The sequence below is a fragment of the Rhinolophus ferrumequinum genome, chromosome 18 (genome assembly GCF_004115265.2).
Source record: "Rhinolophus ferrumequinum isolate MPI-CBG mRhiFer1 chromosome 18, mRhiFer1_v1.p, whole genome shotgun sequence".
Classification (NCBI taxonomy): domain Eukaryota; kingdom Metazoa; phylum Chordata; class Mammalia; order Chiroptera; family Rhinolophidae; genus Rhinolophus; species Rhinolophus ferrumequinum.
In genome coordinates this window covers 15,293,467-15,313,203 of record NC_046301.1, presented here as the reverse complement: position 1 = coordinate 15,313,203, position 19,737 = coordinate 15,293,467, and the positions used below count along the sequence as shown (strand labels likewise).

The following is a 19,737-nucleotide window of genomic DNA, read 5'->3' as shown; positions in this document are numbered from 1 at the left end:
ATCACTGCATTTTCTTTTCCACTTGTTTTTCTAACCCTGTTTTCCCCCCACAGTATCATTTGGAATTGAGTGAATGAGGCAAATGTGAGATGACCCAGTTGATACTACTCAGGGCAAAAGAGTACAGTACAATGTTTTAGGGGTGATGTCTGGACATACAGGGGACCCTGTCAAGGTCCTCTGACACCAGCCAATGTATCACTATCAAGTAAACCTGAAAGAAAATACAGTATTTATTCAATAGTTCCAGCAAAATTGGGTTGGAATACAACAACATATATGTTGGGAATCTAGCTCTTCACGGTGGCCTCTGCATTGAGAGCTGAGTACTTAGGAATATTCATCCTAAGACAATCTACATCATTTGAACATTGTCAAGACAAACATGAATTTCATTTCAATATACAGTAGAGTTGAAACATAATTCACACACACGCCCCATCGCGTGGCTGGCGCCTCCTCCAAACACCTCTGAGTGGCAGAGGGAGCACCAGTGTTCTTCCCCAACAAGAACGTCAGTTGCCACTCATAGGAGACATTTTTTAAAAAGTTGGATTTTTTTTTGCCATCTGTTAAGATGTTCCTGAGACAGGACCAGTTAAAACATAACAAGCACTGGAGTTCAGTTCGTACTTTTCTTTACCTCACTAAACCGTTAGACTGGGATGGGGAATGCAGGTGACATACTATGAAAGGTTGAGTTTAGCATAACTGTCAAATCAGTACAAGGATCAGGTCTCCTGAAAATTCCCTTTGGAATACATTTTCTAGAAACTAAAAGTACCACAAAAAGGTCAGTTATATATACAATTGATTTTTAATCTTATTTGCTCAGATCTTGTAAATGCAATGAGAACCTTGAGCCAGAGGCTAGTTCTCAGTGTAGAGGTTTAACATTTTAAGGCTCATTTTCTCAATCAAAATAGCAGTTTTCTTTTCAAATTATGAATTCCAAATTACATTCACAGTACCTGCCGCCATCCTAGCACTCAATAAAATCTCCATGCAGAGCAGCACTGCGTTTGCATTTCGGTGTTTCCTGCCACCAGCACTCAGGCCTGTCTACAAAGCTCCCCCTGCACTAGCCTTCCAGCACACCACCTCTGGCCTGCACCTCTGTTTCCACCTGTGTGTTTGCACAGAAGCCCAACACAGACTAGTTGAAATATTCACACAACTGTTTTTCAAAACAATTTATTGCATCATATTTGGTACCTTATGTTTGACAACAAAAAGGAAATTACATCTGTAACTGCAGGAAAAAGAAGCTGGTCTGTTATTGAAAAAAAAATTTTTGGGCCCTTTAAAAATTACAAAGTCTTGGGCTTGCCTGAAACAACTGAGCAAGAAATATATTCTTAGAAATGTAGGGCTTCAAGTATTACAAACCTGTGACACTGTGGAAAAATTCCAGAGGTATCTAAACTGCAGCACTTTTTTTTCTGCATATCATGAACAAGGCCTGCTGAGGTTTTAACTATTAGTCTCTTGATCAGTCATAGAATGGTAGTCAGGAGTTCTGCTCTTTAACTTCAAGCCATGGTAGGTTTTCTTTTTTTCACTCTTGGGTGAAAAAATTCATGCTTGCTAATTAGTTGGTGCCACATCACAGTGCATTTGGTTCTTGCATTACAGTTTCAACAAGTTTGGCCAAAACAATGCTGAAAGGTTTGCATTGTTATTTTAGTTCTTCAAGTTTTAGTTAATTGAGATTGTTCTAACTGGTTCCTTCAGTTAAAAACTGTGGTACAAGAACACCAAACTGATCATGTACAGTGAATTTTGGAAACACAAGCGTATTGAACACCCTCTAGGTTTCTTCGAATTCTGCTTGGTATATGTTATGTCCCAGCTTCTACAACATGAAGCATCTGTTGTAGGTTTCTCTGTAAATAGTGATTCACATTTGCATACTTCCTATGGCCAGAATCAACCCCGCAACAAAACCAGACAGATGCTAAAGCCCCAACAACTCTTTGTGCTCAGTGAAACAATCCAGTGCTAAAACAGCATTTATGCTGTCTGAGATATAGTAAAATCTCACAAGACAAATTTAAAGTAATATTTCTGCCACACACCTGCTTTGTTAGCTGTAACAGCCTCCAGATTTTATATAAATTAGTTTAAAAACATGGGTGGGTAGGTAGGAAGAGGATAAGGTATCTTTTTTTTACCCCTCAATTTTAGCAGCTTTTAATGTTTAAGAAACTGAACCTATATCCTGTAATATGTTAGATATTTTATATATACTTTTTCAGCAGGATAAAAAACGTAAAACACTATTTGAAGGCAAGAACATTTACTCTTCTCATTCTGTGTAAGTCAGAGCAATGCAGCAGGTGCGTGACAAAAATATTATACACTAGGTATGGTCCAAAGTCATTCCATTTGCTTGTTTAATGATGTTCAAATTTCATTGGCCAGTTCTTCAGTTTCTGCAGAACTATCTCCATTAACTGTGATCTTCATATCCTCTTCATATCCAGGAGGCATGAAAGCCAAAGCATAAGGGAAAAGCTTATGACAATTTGCTCTATAAACTTCAGCAGCGTCTTTACAGTCTCCTAGGCTACCATCACACAAGGCGTCTAATACCTCCATACAAGTCTAAAGAAAGAAAAAAGGCCATGTTATAACTTGTCCAAAAAACCACTTTAATGTGAATTTATCAGACATTTTGTTAACAACAGATTTGTGAAATAAGACGCCAACATACACATGTAAGAAAAACATAACCATTCACTCCCACCTTTGTATTCCATTAGAATTAGTTTCTCCAGAATTACAGGGTTAATATAAAAGATGAATATATAAGTAGGGCCAGGACTGGGGTTGGGCAAGCAAGGTGTGTCAGGTGCTACATTTAAAGAGATGTCCACTTTCAGTAAATGCTGGACCCTAGGTGGCCACCTTGCCTCCGCCTAGCCTGGCCTGGAATATAAACGTCAAACTTGACACACCAATGTCAATTACTGCACTTGAGCATTTTAACTATATTGGAGGCTTAGAGGCAGTTGGCAAAGTCAAACATTGTTTTTCAACCTTGTATTCAAACTAAAGACTTAAGACTTAAGACATGTCCAATAACTAAGCAGGAAAGAGTCTCAAACACAACGGGTATATATGTAAAAATAATTTGTTCATGAAAATTGATAATTCTTTCAACCAAATCCTAAGTAGGTCTGCTTACATTTCTAAATAATTCATGGTGACAGCATTTCTCATGTTGTTTTTCTTCATCTTTTCACCTGGAAAACAGTTTGTACTTTCCAGATATATAACACCCTAAACAAGCTTTGCCAGTCTAGAAAGGTTCTAATCTAAATGATACAACCAATGAGGCAAACTTTCCTTTCTTAAACATATTTCCTTATTAAAGGAAATTATTAAAGGAAAATATTTAACCGTCTTTCAGCAAGTGCTTTTTTTATCTGGTTGATTATTATCATACAAAATAGCTGTCCTTTGTTTTCAGTCTAACTAAAAACTGTATTTTGCAACATACCCATATTATCTTTCACGCTACCTAATCTCATGTTGTATTTACAAGAAATAAAACGAGTATTTAAACTCAACTTCTGACAAATACATCTTAAATATGTCAGAATCTTCAATGAGACCACTGCTTGCTCAGAAATGCATATGAACTGAAATCCAAAATTACCAATGGAATGTACATATGATTTTACTAAAACATTTCTAAAAAAATTATTGTTGACAGGTGTAAAACGTTATTAAACGCCAAGTAGCCTACTGTGCATGTGTGAACAAACACACAACCCTAAATAAATGTAAGTTTCTGATATGGATTCATAATGGTTTGGAGAACAGTATGCATAAATAACAAAAAAATTATTTGGTGAAAACTGTTCTCTTGATAAAAAGAGGAACAAAAAGTAATCAGGTACACTTACAAAGAGATTACAAAAGACTTTACCTGGAGGTTTCTGTTAGTGAGGGATTCATCAAGTGTTGTTGCCAACTCTACAGCTCGCTTCTGACTAGAAGGATCTAAATAATATACCATTTTGGCAGCTAAACGAGAAGGAAAAAGGAAATCTGTTTTATTTTAAGATACAACCAGCATCTTACCCTCCATCTATTCAAATATAAAATACAAGGTATATGTGCACACAGTGTGGCACTTTATTAAAAAAAATGAGAAAAGCCATTTGAAACACTTTTATTTAAAAAAAATAAAAATAGTTCTAGAGGGTAGACCAGAAACAGACTAACTGTCCAAATTAGGAGAACAATTAAGGCAAGAGATGAAGAAATGAAAATATTCTAATAACATGTGTTTTTGTATGGTGGGACGGACCATGGATAGTTTTCTTTCTAAAATGAGCATACTTTGGGGTTGAGGGGAATACCCAACCATGATGGTAGGAGCCAAAAAGCTGAATTCACAATTCCACAAGGGCACACAAAGCTGCTGGGTTTCTTAGCCAGGTATTTTAAAAGCACCCTACTAAGGCTCCACCTACGTGATCCCACTGAGTCCAGACTTTAGCTTACTAGTAGACTCTTGCCAGATGACCCCTGACTGTTAGATGGTTTCAGGTGTTCAGTATTGCCAAGTTTGATATCTTACATACACACGAGAAATTGAAGATGATGGTCACATCCAAGTGAATTTTAAGAGCACATTGATGGCAGAAAGAAATAGAGAGCTCTCCTTTATTTTATGTACTGCATGGCTAAATTCAGTTATACATGCTTCTTTGTAATGCCTATGCTGAACCAGGAGAGATTACTGACTGACCTTGATTCATAGTAACAATTCTGTCTGAGAAATTAACAAATGTATAGGAAGCATATTTAAGCTTCGTAATTTTCATGGATTAAAATGTGACACATGTTGCCTCTTACATGCAAAAAATGTGTAACCTTGTCATTGACCCATTGAAATAAAAAATGAAGTTGTGTTAGGAGGCTAAGCGATAAGGACAAAATAAAGTGATTACCTGATAATCTGTGTGGCAATGAATCAGAATTCCTTTTCAGAAAAGTTTCATTAAAATTCTTTGGATTTGTTGCTCCAAAAAGACGATTCATTTCTTGTTTTAATACTGTTCTAACTGTATCAGATAAATCTTTACTTTCACATACTGCTAAACAAATTAAAAACAAACTCTGTTAGCAATGAGAAACTGATAAAGTTTGCTGGAGTTAAAAAATTATCTACTTGATGAGGCCAATGAAACAAAGCAATTATAGACAAAGACTAGACAAACCTACAGATAATTCAACATTGAAGAGCTTACCTATATAAATTTAAAGAATGTGTGTCAGCAGAGTAATCTAATGACTTTCTAGAGGTACTCAAAGACATTTCATTGACAGATGATTCATTTCCAGAAAAGAACAGAGAGCAAAAGAGATGACTAAAGATGTAGTTCCATAGCCTTCTAAACCCCTAGGGGCTGGCCCCCATTAATTTTAAAGAGTCTGCAAAGCAGGGCCTTGACAGCACCTACCAGGTAGATAATGTCACAGCAAATATGCAGTGCTGAAGACAACAGAATTTCCTTCACCATCTCCATCTTCTCTATACCCAAGTAAGGCACTACAAACTTATCAATACTAAAAGAAAATAGTTGACTTCCTTGACCTTTATTTTCAGGTTATGTGAACTGAGCTATCACTATATATAATAAACTCCAAAGGACCATCAAGGTATTTTCCTATAATGAATGCACTGTAGTCATCTTATGCTCAGGCCTTGGGATTTGGAGATGGAAAAACTGACCCACACTTTTCTGGACTGAATCCTAGTTACGCTTTGTTTCACTGTTGGCAGACCTCAGAGATATTGCAGGTTCAGTTCCAGACCACCACAATAAATCAAAGTATCACAATAAAGCAAGTCACACAAAGTTTTTGGTTTTCCAGTACATATAAAAGCTAATGTGTTTCCCCGAAAATAAGACCTAGCTGGACAATCAGCTCTAATATGTCTTTTGGAGCAAAAATTAATATAAGACATATTTATATTATATTACATTATATATTATATTAAAGACCTGGTCTTATATTATAGTAAAATAAGACCGGGTCTTATATTAATTTTTGCTCCAAAAAACGCATTAGCGCTGACTGTCCGGCTAGGTCCTATTTTCAGGGAAACACGGTATGTTTATACTATACTGTAATCTATTAAGTGTGCAATAATAGCATTATGTCTAAAACAACCAATGTACATTAAAAAATACTTTATTGCTAAAAAGTGCTAACCATCCTCTGAACCTGTTGAAAAAATGGATGGTGCTGATAGACTTGCTCAAAGTAGTGTTACCAAAAACCTTCAATTTGCAAAAAACGCAGTTTGCAGAGCGCAATAAAACAAGGTATGCCTGTTTTAATTTGGTATACAGAGACAGCCTGGAGCTTTGAGCCAGACAGACCTGGGTATAGATCTAGGCTTGGACAAATCACAACCTCTCTGAACCTATTTCTTGATCTATAAAACTGAGGTGATATATCTAACCTACAAGGATCACAGTAAGAAAGAGCTAAGATTAAAAGAACTAATTATGTAATAGATACTCAATAAATTGTAGTTATTATTTTTGTCATAGATTGAAAACACGAATAGGTTTTCCTTATGGTTAGCAACTATGACGGTGGCTTTCAAACCTTGTCTACAACCAAGTATTTGTACTCCGATAAATATGTATCCCATTTACATAACTTATCATGTGAAGCCAAAGTTCCTTACTAATCCTTACTTTGTGCAGTAACATGCTGGTATTTTCTATTCTATTTTTATTTTATGTTTTCGAATGCTGATAATGACCCACCCACTAACCTGCTTTCATTGCCTCACCAACAGATCATTACCCTAAGTTTAAAAAGCACTGAATTTTTGAGTAGTAAATATCCAAATGAAACATTCTACACATAATTACTAACTAAATAATTGACTGATATGAAATGATAAACAGCATTTCTTCTATCATTCTATGGAATTGGGTGGTTCAAATAAACGAGCTACTAGTTAAAGAAGTTAGCTTAACGTCCATATGGCTGTACTTTCAACTTGGTTTAAAGGAATCCTATGGGGTTTAACAAAGATGCCCCAATTTTGTGTCGTTGTACACCCCTGTTCTTAACAAAGCTATTAAGCAGTATATCCAACTTCTTGAACACTTTTTGAAGACACAGTGCTTCTTTATCACTACAAATTATCACTGCTTTCATGGCCTAAATTTAGTCAAAACAAAAATCACTTTGTAAATCTCTTTCTGACAATGTCAGCCGAACACCTGGGGCAATGGGGATCGCTAACAAGACATTCAATAATCCTGCCTTTGCTCCTCTGAAGTCCCTGAGCATTTCAATTTTCTGAAACAACCGATGCAAGAAAAGAGTCATGTTCATCAATCCATACACTCATTATAAGCAAATACATTTAGAAATGACAATTTTAATTCATATTTCACAGGAAAGTCTCTTAACTCTATAGCACTTATATCTATTATTTTACTACCTTCAGGAAAGAATCGATCATACAAAAACAAAGTGTTTATGTTACTTTTGAAAACAGTTTAGGTGTACTCCATCCTAACTGAGAATGGATTAAAACTATTATTTCTAGCCTTAATTTTCTGATGCATGATTTCAAAGTTTTTTTTAATACAAAAAAGAGACTAAAAAAATTCTTTTTTTGTCTAAATATAGCAGTTCTTTCTTCTATTTTCTATAATGTGGATATATTATTTATTACTTTCTGATTTTAAAAACATTGAGGAAAAACATTTCCATGATTCAGTTTTCAAAACAGGAATCATATCTCTGACAAGCATAATTTAAATAAGGCTTTAACTGCACCCACCCTCCGGTTCAAGCCGCTGTTTCTCAGTCTAGTTGTGTAGGACACAGCCACCTGGTCCATGCTGGTATTATGAGCCTTGCGATCCCCCACCCCCGGGGCTGAGGCAGTCGGTCGCCAGTCTTTGGTCGGCCGCTCACAGCAGTGCACCGCAGCTCTCGCCAACCTCCAACCTCCTCCAACCTTCGGCTGCTCACAGCAGCCCAGTTCCAGGGGGAGCTGTTGTTCACAATCTTAGCTGTAAAGGGTGCAGCTCACTGGTCCATATGGGAATCAAACCCACAACCGTGGTGTTAGAAGCACAGCGCTCCAACCACCTGAGCCACCGGGCCAGCCCTAGGCTTTACTTTTTCTTAGAAGACAAAACAATGTTCTTAATTGGGACAATTTAGCAATTTTCAAAACAATGATTGGGATGTCTAGTTTAATCTCATTATTTTATATAATGTATGGATTCTTATTGGACTGGGTAGTTAGCAATTAGATAGCTAATTTAATAGTATTTCTAAAGTCTGCAGGTTGGAAACATTCAATTTCTCCTTCTCCAGTTACTTAAAAATCAAAACAACAATATCAACATTATTTGACTATAGGAGTACATTATCTAAATTAGTAAAAAGAACAATATGAAAGACCTGGACTCTTGTAGTAAAAAGAACAATATGAAGACCTGGACTCTCGTCCCTGCTTCATTACTAATTATCTATCTTACCTTGAATAAGTAATTTAATCTTTAAGTGTCCCAAATTTCTCAACTATAAAATGAGAGAAAATAAGCAGAGAATTTTAGAGAACCTTCCGTTCTCTAAAATTCTGCAGTTCTATGGTACTTCACATTAAAACTAATGTATGGAATCTTTTTGTCAAAATATTTGAGAAGTACAATGATCAATGTTTTAAAGTTCTTTTTAACCTGTATTTAGTAACAAAAATTGTATGATTCAAATTGTGCTAAACACAGATAAGGGGATAACCAGTGAATTTCAGAGATTTTAGAACAATTTACTATGAAGCTTAACATAAAATATGATTCAAAGCTTCAACTTACATATTAACTTTTTAGAAACAAAGGTGATTCTCAAATATCTGGACTGAACAATTCGATGTCAAGAAACACATGACATTTCTAGTCTTAAAGACCCTCAATACAAAGAAAAGAACCCTGTTTTTTTCCTCAGCTAATTTAATGTGCAACGGCTTTAAAATGATTGAGTTTATGATAAACTTGTAAAGATCACTTATACAATCACTATCAACTACTATACTCAAATAATTAAGTAATGGAAAACAAAAACATACCAGTACTAAACAGTCGAATCATACACTCATGAAGCCAGGGATGACTAGAATCAATAGCAAATGCCCGCTTTACTGATTGTAGCATCAAAAGAAACTTTTCTATAAAAAGAAAAAGTAAGATATATTTTGATCATTTGATAAAATACAATGCCCTCCTTTGGAGGACTAAGACCTTTCAAATAGAAAAACTAATTTAGAGTCAAACCATCTGAACTACAACATATGACTAAAGTAAATGATTTATTCAGATTAGCAACATTAGCTAATGTTTTCCACACAACATTCTTTGAGAAAAAAAGATTTATAAAAATTTAGATAGCAGTCAGCAAAATCTGAACTAACGCCATGTAAGCAAAGAAACAAATCTGAAGCCATTTCATTTCCTAACCTCCTTTAATTTAATTGAAATAAAGGGGTTTTTCCCGCTACTTAGAAAACTCATTGTTTATGCTTAACACCATCTCCTTTTCTCCTTTCTTGTGTTTTGTGACATGTAAAATGGTTTGCCTCCTACCTGACGGACCGGTCCTCTACTGTCAATCCCTGGCTGTCCCCTCCTCCCCAGAAAGGTAGAGTTTCAGTCATTTTCTAATCTTTATGCTATTCCCCCATGCATATCCCTGTGTTTCCCAAGTTTCAGTAGTGTTTCCGCCTGATGCATGGAAATTTGCAACAGAATACTCACCATAGTTCCAAGCCTCCTCTATGACCACCTCTTTGTTAAGACTTCCCTAATTTGGTACCATTCTCCAAATATCAAAATTCAAAACCCCAGGCTCCTTGTCATTTCCATTTCCCTGACCCCCAACGCTCAGAAAGCTCAAAGCAGTGCCATGCCCTCTTTTACTACCCATTTTAGTCTACTGCAGTGGAGTCCCAATACTAGACAGCCAGCCCTTCAGATGTTAAGAACACAGCCAAGAAGTCCACTGAATGGAATTTAGATCGCCTTTCCCCACTTTAAGCAGAACAGCTTTTATTTTATACTTTGGGATTTATTTAAGAGTATTTGTTAAAAAGGGAGCTGCAGTAACTGTTTTAAAAGTTTTAAATTACTGGATTATCTATTAAACTTACTTTCCAAATTATAACATAATCATTGTGGAAAATAGAAAATATAGTAGAAAATATTTTAATCATTCAAATTCAAGAGACAATCTCTGTTATCTTTGGATCTATTTTTCCCGGCCACTTTATATTTTACATATCCATATAAGTATCTTATTAAAATTAAAATCAAACTATAGTTTTTTTGTCCTATTTTCAAACAATGTTATATGGCAACCTTTCCCCAAAATCACAAATTACTTTTTTGATAAATGTGATTTTTTAATGGATACTCTATAGAGGTACCATTTTATTCAATCTCTTTTAGTAGGACAGTTACACTGGAGCAACAACCTCTGTTGGATCTTACTAACCCTTGTTTCTTCTTCCCTTGAATATGCATCACCTAAACGATAAACTTTTTTTTTTTTAATGAACCATTTGGATTACATCAATTCAATGCCATAAAGTCTTCTTAGTATCTATTTCTATATATAATGTAACCATTCTAAAACTGGCAACCAAGACCCTTCATTTACATCCTTCATTTATACTTTACCTGGCTCAGTCAATATAGCCAACCTCAACATTATTTACACACACTTGAGTTTTCTTAACAAAGCCCCTTCCCTTCTATGCATTTTTTCTTTTAGAAATATGATCTATCCTTCAAGATACACCTCAAGAATCACATCTTCTATTTTTAACAACAACTAATAATAGCTAACATTTATTTAATGCTTACTGTGTCACAGACATTATCCAAGCTCTACATGTATGAACTAGTTTTATCCAAATGTACATGGTAATTACTATATCTGACCTTAATCCTACATTGATACATTGTACGTACACCTACATTGATTTTCATGTCCTATAAGAGATATCTGTATCACTGTACCTCCCTGCAACATACTGTGTGTGCACAGCAGGCATTTCCGTGAGGAAGCTGTATTGGCATTTGCTCAAAAAACCCTCCAGTGGTGAGGCTATTGAAGTTGGGAGACTATAGCTAAGAAATACAGTGATCAATTTTATCAGGGCCACTATATCCTAATTGCCTACCTTTCCTAAAATAAATTTCAAAGGCAAAAAGATGAGTTTCTATCTTGTTCTTCACCAAGTTCTTCAATGGTGTTAAAAATTTAACAGCTTCTTCCAACGGAGTTTCAACCTAACAAAAAAAAAGATATTATATAAATGGAAGCAAGATTTTGGGGGGATGTGATGTCATTCTATTAAAAACTTTTTGTTTTTTTGTAAAAATCAGTTACCCGTCACCCAGAAATACACCGTTGTATTTTTAATTCCCATAATCTAAAGAAAAAGGATTCTGAACTATATTAACTCTCCACTGGTTTTTTAACTACAGAGGTTACATTATTTCTGGATAGAAACTATCCAACAACTAAGAAGATAAAATAGAACCAGGGAAAGAAAGACAGTAAAAGAAACAGGTAAGATAACGGGTGGGGGACAGAGGAGGGGTGTGAAATAGGATGAAGAGGGGTAAGAAGAAAACTGGAGAGAACATTGCTGAATAAGTGAATGTTCTTTTTAAATTCAAACAAAGTAAAGTATAATTAAGCTATAAAAAAAATAATACAATATCCATTCTGTCTTGCTTTATTCCACTACATATTCTATAGAAATTCATATTATTCAAATGCCATACTAATGGTGAGATGGCATTTGAAAAGATTTATTTTTATAGAACTGTCTCTACCACCTTTTATTAATTATGCAAATGTCACTGAATCACTTATCATCAGTATTGAGCAGGTGTAATGTTTACTATATAAGTGTACTACTATACTACACTGAGTATTGAGACAAGACTATTCTCTACAGACTGTGGTGTGGGTTCGGAACACCACCAATTTTATCAGAAGGGCACTGAATATCTGGGTTCTATATTTGTCTTCTCTCAATCATAGAGGCAGTAAGAATTTATCCTCGATGGAATGTGGATTTGCCCTATTATCTGACCAACATGTTTGTTTGCAGTACAGTAATTGTAGTTTCACCAACACTGACTAGCCAAGGAAATTACTTCACAGCATTAAAAAACAAAAGTTAAGCAATGAGGTGAGAGCTATAGGATTGACCTTGTACTAACTAGCGTGTAAAGCAACTGGCATTATTCTGAAGGATACATGCTCTAAACCAGAAATTAGTACATGGCACCGGCACTCTAATAGCTGCAGGCACAAGAGACAGAGGAAGAAATAGGGGCCCTCATGACTATGCCTTTCTCACACATTTATAAATGTTTTACTTCTTATTCCCATGATTCTAAGTTCTACTGAATTGGAATTTGGGGTATACAGGAGAGAAAACATCTACCAGGGAAAGGTAAAGAACTGGAAACTGAAATGCCATCCGTCTCTATCAAGCTTTTCATGCCTCTCGGGGTGTAGATTGAACTCAGGTCACTTAGATATGGCTGCTATTACAAAATGGAAACAAGGAATGTAGGGAAGTGAATGAATACAAGCACTATACTAACCGAAATCAAGTATTTGAACTTGGAAAGAGAAAACAGAAATTAATTGCCTACAATTCTAATAAAAGAGAACGTGTTCTCCCAAGGAGATCTGGATCTGCTGTCCCCATGATTCTGCACGCCTCAGTTCTGTGTGCCTCTCATAGATTAAGATTTTCTCAGGCTAAATCTAAGTGTTTAGCAATATGCACATAAACACAATAAAGTTAACTACATTCTATATTTACATATACATAATGCAGTATGGGGTTATATATATATGTACATATATATATGCACACACACACACACACACACACACACACACACAAGCATATAAGCAGGGACAAGGTCGTAAAATCAGTGCCTAAGACAAAATAAAAAGGAAATAAAAAGTATATTTTTTCTTATTTAGAAAACTATCTTGGAAAATCCCTTAAGTTGTAAAGACAGATCTATAGATATGACTGTATCACTAGTTTACATTATGTATAAGAAAACCATGTATTTCAGTACCAAAATCATAATCATTATAGCAAGATGCTCACACTAGAAGAGGCATGCAAGAACTGAGATGGACTAAATAAATGGGAGCCGTACCTCCCACATCTTATACTCAGCTGCGGTCTATGCTCACTGAGTGGAGTAATGGATGGAACTATCGGCATTATGCATACTCTTTTCGTCTCTACCAAAAACGACATCTTGTCATGAAGATTTGAGTTTACTTAAGTTACATAAATGTAGACGGGAACTGCAATGTGAGACATTTGCAAGGGCAGTTTTGACCATATTGATATATAAACTAACCTGTAATCTAATCTGTATGTTAAGATACGTTGTGTAGGAGTGTATCTCCCTATACACCCAGCATAAACAAAAAGTTTAAATTATATAGATCGAATACTGAAGACTGATTGCCCTTGGTAAGGAACGTGTTTGCATTACAGAAAATAATCCAGCCAAGATGACTGCTAACTGGAGGTGGATGGGTGGTTCACGAGGGAACTCAAATACCAACTACTGCCTTGGGATATGGTGGAGAAACAAGCAAAACAGCGACCACCAAGACTTCAGATTCATACCGAGTCAACTGAGTATTCAACTCACTAGTAAACTTCTTCCTATCGTCCTTAACTAGCATTACTGCAAATTTAATAATGCTTTTTATTTATGTGAGATATCTATTATCCTGAACTAGAGACACTAAATTTACCATTTACCACATAGAAGAATGCTGAAATATAATTATCACAAAAAAGCATGTATGGATTGTAGACCCAGACTTGGCAGGCAGCTTTTAAAGTGGCCGACAATGGCACTCCTGGTTGTGAGGGCTTGATGGAATTTGGCATTGCCACCTCATTGAGGATATGGCTGAGTGGATGCTATTAGAAAGGGGCATCTTGGAGCAGTTATCCTAGAAAGAGAAGGATGTTATGCGCCTAACGGGTAAGAACGGTATATACTGAAGGGCAATCCATACACCTGGCTGCCTTCCTCTAGGCTCCTTCCAAATAAAGCACATTCTGTAGGCATTACTCTGTTCTGAGACTCTACAACCCTCTAGCTAAGATTAGACTACAACTTGACATCTGGCCCCAAAGCTGCCTTTCTAGGCTGGACACAAGGAAAACCCAATAGCCTACAGGAGGCCTGGTGTAACAATTCTGCTCTGCGAGGGTATCTTCATTGGACAGCGACTAAATAATCCAAATAGATCCTCTCTCTAAGAACTATAATGCGAGATATGAAAAGTTATGAAGCAAAAATCATTAAGGAAAGCCATGTGATAGAGAGAAAGCAAGTAGAAAGAATAATGGTGGCAGGTAGTCAGTTATGGTGGTAAAAGCAGAAGCAATAAAGTTGAGACCTAAAGATGGAAGGCCCCTAAAGTTGGTATTATTCCTGAATAACTGCAATTCTCCATGAGGCCTAAAAGGTCAATTTTCTGTGCTCACTCACTTCCCTATATATTCTTCCAATAAACTCCTCAAAACAATAAAAAGATACTATCTTTGTTCCTAGAAAAAAACATAATTAGCTGTGAAAGGATGTCAATATAACCTTGTGAAATCTAAGCTAGATTTCGCTGCGGTTCTTAAATAGCAAAAATGCTATTTAAGGAGATATTACTGTCTGTCTGCTCTGGTATAATTCTAAAACTATTTTCCAGCTCTATTTGTTAGGTATTATAATTTTCCTTTGTTATAAAGCAATCAAGGATTTTTGAATTTTTAGTTACTAGTGAGGCTAAAACTGAACCCTAGGGCAATGTTCTTATGTCTACTGCTTTAGCACAATAAATTATGCAGTTATTTTCACATGGACTAGGAGGATGTCAAAGGCCCAAGGGAAAAGTACATAGGTAAATTGTTAATCAAAACGGTTCATGTGACAATGAATACCTTGGTTTTAGCTTAATGGTTTAAAATGGCAGATAAGATTTTAGCTTGGGGGAAAATATTTAGGGACTTTTATGATATTAGGTGCAACTCACATAGTTCAATAAAGAAATATTGTAAACTGACAACACAGGTGAGAGATGCATATATAAAACTCACTTTTTAACAAGTTGAATCTATATATAAAAACTTGCATATTCCCACTTAGGCACTACATTCTTTACACATGTATTTTCTCTCATCCCTAGTGGGGATTTTTCCTAATCCCATTTTATAGATGAGGAAAACATCAGAGAGGTTAGACAAAGTGTCCAAGACACATAGTGAAGATAAGAGCTGACATGTGGACTCAGATCAGAATGACTCAAAAGCCAAAACTTTCCTATACCATACCAGATTACTTTGGATCACAATCATTCCAAGTTTTGAACATGAAATATGATCAGGGGAGAAAAAGTCAAAACAGACTAAATTCAGAATGATTTTTTGCTCTAAAACCTGTAATCAAATTAGTTGAATAAAACAGTATAAAATGGCAATAGCTGGTCATGAAATTTCACTGAATTGTGCTAAACACTATTATGAAGTACCTTGGCCAGTTTTTCAGGGATAAGTTCTTCTTTCGGACCTCCAATTTCCTCATCATCATCATCTTTCTTCTTTTTCTGATTTCTCTGCTGCTTTTCTTTTTCTGCATTTTTTTTCTCTTCTTCTAACTGGGCTTTCTTTTGAGCTCTTCTTTGTTTATTACGTAGCTTCTTTAGTTCTTTGTCAGACATGTTTGCTGTAGGCAGTAAGTGTTAATGAAATAATAAGCACGTTAATCAGATTAGTAATGATCAATTACTACTACTTAATATTCCCAAACTCCCATAAAAATATTATTATACATGTTCATGTGTCAATGTGTATCTAGCCTTTTAATGACTCCACATTTTATAGAGAGCACTGCTTAACTTCTTCAAAAAGATTTTTGAAAGCAGGTGGGGACCTGGTGCTGCAACCATAGCAAAGCAAAGAAGCATACAAGTTTCTATAGCCATATTAAACTACTTGCAATTCTAGGAACATAAAAGTTGTTTCGTATCTCCACGGCTTTGGACGATGCTTTCTCTTAGGTATGCCTTCTTTAACGTTCTCAAACAGTTATTCATTCTCCACTCTGTGCTGCCACTATGTCTTATATATTTTGCTTGTCACAATACTTGGGTGTATACATCTGTTCTCTTTTAGATGGTGAGCTCCTTGGTGGAAGAGACTGTCTTACTTGTGATCTTTGTATCCTCAAGGCCTACCTCAGCACCATACCAAAACACAGAGAAAACACTAAATATTTGTGATTGGAATAATGAATAAAACTATATGGTAAATTAAAAATCTGACATTGAAAAAATTAACATCTCTTGAAGTACAAACTGGAATCTCTCAAAAGAAAGACTGGGAATCTTTTGATGTGTATTAGAACAAGACACCATGCCCACAACCCACCACATTACTTTTTCAGAACTTAGTTCATGACAAAGGTGGCGTTTTATGACAACCTATTCAATATATACTGTTGAGGAGTCAGCAGTCTATTGGGGATAAAAAAGCCATCCTCCATGTCACATCACATATAAAAGTCAATTCCAAATGATTAAACAGCCAACGAACTATAAAAATAACAAAACATCATTATAAGGAAACAAGATATTTATAAATATATTTTAAATTTCTAAGTAGAAAAGCCTTTCTAAGCAAGACCCAGAAGCCACCAAAGACTAAAAAAATTTCGTCTCATAAAAACTAACTTTCACATAAGGAAAGATACCCACCATAAATAAAGGTAAGACCTAGATGACAGGAATAAAATATCTGCAATACATAAAGAGGAATTAAGAGTCCTGAATCCTGAACATGTGCAGAACTTCTACAAATTAACAAGTTTAAAAATAAAATGGGCAAAAGATATGAATAGCCAATTCACAGAAGAAACCCTAAGGCCACGTGAAAACACACGCAGATGCTCCATTCTTAAAAAAACCTAGGAATGGGTGGCAGGTTAGCTCAGTTGGTTAAGAGTCTGGTACTGGTAGCACCAAGGTTGCCGGTTCGATCCCCACATGGGCCACTGTGAGCTGCGCCCTCCTTAAAACAAAACAAAAAAACCCCAAAAACAAAAAAACAAACAAAAACCCTAGGATTTATAAATCAGTATTCTTCCCAAATAACAAAAGTAAAGGACAAATAATTTTCAGTGTTAACAATAAAGTAAAACAAAAGACAATCTCAATACAGTGTTGGTGGCAATAAAAACTGATAAACCTTTTATGGAAAGCAATTTGACACTATTTCAAATTCTCTTTGACCCAGCAATTTCCACTTATAACAATCCATGCTAAATAAATATGTGCATAATGATATGCAAGAACATTTACTATAGCACTGTAATGTTGAAAAAACAAATCCACATAAGATTCCTACATGGTCATTAAAATGATTAATAATGATAATAAGCTGTATACAGACATGGAGCAACACTACAAAATGAAAAAATTGTAAGCTGCAGAACCCTAGGTATATTATCATCCCATTACAGGCTTTAGAAAAATAAAGGAAAACCAAACCAACTACAGAGAACCACCCTGAAATGTGTGTGTAGAGTATACGTACACAATAAAACTCCGAAAACTGTAATTGTAATCAAAGGAAAATGAACCTTTCATAGGGATAACCTTTGGGCAGGAGAAAAGTGAAAGAGGATTTTTCACATTGCTAGATATATTTCTGAATTGTTTCAGTTTTGTATAATTAGAGTATATTATTTGTACAGTTTGAAGGAGAGGAGGAAGGCAGGAAGAGTGAACAAAAAAGGTAAAGAAGCCAGAAGATCTCAGCTCTCAGCTTCAACTGTAAATTGTCCTATAGAATCTTACTGGCATTTTCTTTCTACTTGAAGAAGCAACAACAGAGATTCAAGTGAAATCTGTACAAGAGTTTCAACATATGATCTTAACAAAGTTCTACACTGTTCTTGGCTAACAGGAAGTAAAATTTAATAAAAAATTAACAAATTAACAAAAAAACCCGAAGCTCTTTAGCAGGAGGAAGGATAGACAAAGCAACTAACCATAAACCCAGAAAAGGAGTAAATTTAAGATTGAAAAAAACCTGACACACATTTTATGCCCCAACTCCTGTAACATTTTTGTCATGAATAAATGACAAAATATTTAGATGTACAATTAATTTATATCCTTCTATATGCCTAGATCACTTACATTCTGAGATCCTTTCCCAAATAATTATCTAAGGAAGATTTCACCTTACACACCCTAACATCCTGTTATAAAAATGGCACGGTAAAAAGTGGTCCAATGATTCGCCACTAGGCAATTTTACTAGCTTAATTCCAAGCTGGCTTTAAATGTTAAAGCAATATTCATCTTTTAGTAGGTTAATTTTAAGTTACTATTAAAAAGAGGAATAACTAGATATACTGACAGCCAACACTAATTACATGTAGTTAGCAATTTATATAGTATTGTAGCTAGCAATTTACAATATAAGGTAAACCAATTATTAAATGCAAAACTCATAAAATTCAACTTCTTAAAAGCTGATGATCAAATTAAATTCTTACTTAACTTTTGAAAGTATACAGTAAACAGTATATTTCTTTTGTTACTTAAAGAAACTCACAGAATGACCATCATCATCTTCTAAGCACGTATACAGTCATCCCTAAGTATCCTTGAGGGATTGGTTCCAGGATCCCCACAGATACCAAAATCCATGGATGCTAAAGTCCCTTATATAAAATGTCATAGTTATTACATAACCTATACTTGCATATAGGCTACAGAAGGGTACGCCTACATATCACTTCATTTGCATGGATTCAGTATAATGCTTGGCAAATTCAAGTTTTACTTTATGGAACTTTCTGGGATTCCCCCCCCTCCCCTTTCCAATCCAGGTGGTTGAATCCACAGACGCAAAACCCACCGACGTGAAGGATGGACTACAGTATATTTCCACAAAATACTAAACAAAATGCTCAGGGAAAAATCTGTTAGACAAAAACATAAATACAGATACACATACCATAGCAAATAATAAGAAATCTTTGTTTATTATACCTGTATCAGCTTCGTGTTCTTTATTCTCATCTGTAAGGGGGTTGTCATGAAGCTTCAAATAGATCTCTATAGCAATTCTTGCTGCCTTGAAGTAAAATGGATGCTGTCGAAGTACATCTTCTAGTTTTAATAAGTCCACATATGATCTAAGGGTAATCTTCCTCATACAGTATGTATGAAAGTCAAACTGGTCATCAGTGATTTCTATAAAATGCTAACAAAATTGTCTTTTTTATTATACTAAAGTATAGGAATGTCAAAGAAAGCTACAAAAATCAAAGCCTTTGAATTACTTGTTTCCCAGGCATGAAAAAAATTAGTAAAATAAAATTTTAAAACTACAGTCATTCAACATAAATACTTGGCACATCAAATAAGCAAATAAGCAAATAAGCAACCACTAGCAAAGTATATGGCATACACCAGGCACTGAATTATTTGTTCAATGAAAAGGAAACACGATGCTTTAAAACATATATATTTATTCCTTCCTTAATCATACTTAAATAAAGCTATAATGACAAATCAAACATAATTTATTAGTAT

The 19,737-nt window shown here is 35.2% G+C and overlaps 1 protein-coding gene across 5 annotated transcripts in view; it reads right to left on the bottom strand.

The window, feature by feature from the left end:
- Positions 1-214: 214 nt before the first annotated feature.
- Positions 215-19,737, bottom strand: part of NAA15 (N-alpha-acetyltransferase 15, NatA auxiliary subunit) — a 120,382-nt gene continuing 100,859 nt past the window's right edge. For 3 of the 5 annotated variants that reach the window (XM_033133672.1, XM_033133673.1, XM_033133674.1), the window contains 7 exons: positions 19,192-19,405; positions 15,661-15,854; positions 11,246-11,354; positions 9,134-9,232; positions 4,968-5,114; positions 3,938-4,035; positions 1,179-2,607 (listed from right to left, as the gene is read on the bottom strand). In XM_033133672.1, the coding sequence (XP_032989563.1) occupies positions 2,407-2,607; positions 3,938-4,035; positions 4,968-5,114; positions 9,134-9,232; positions 11,246-11,354; positions 15,661-15,854; positions 19,192-19,405 (1,062 nt within the window). In that variant the 3' untranslated portion in view covers positions 1,179-2,406. Of the gene's footprint in view, positions 2,608-3,937; positions 4,036-4,967; positions 5,115-9,133; positions 9,233-11,245; positions 11,355-15,660; positions 15,855-19,191; positions 19,406-19,737 lie in introns of all 5 variants that reach the window. The other 2 variants (XM_033133671.1, XM_033133670.1) reach the window with 2 other exon arrangements.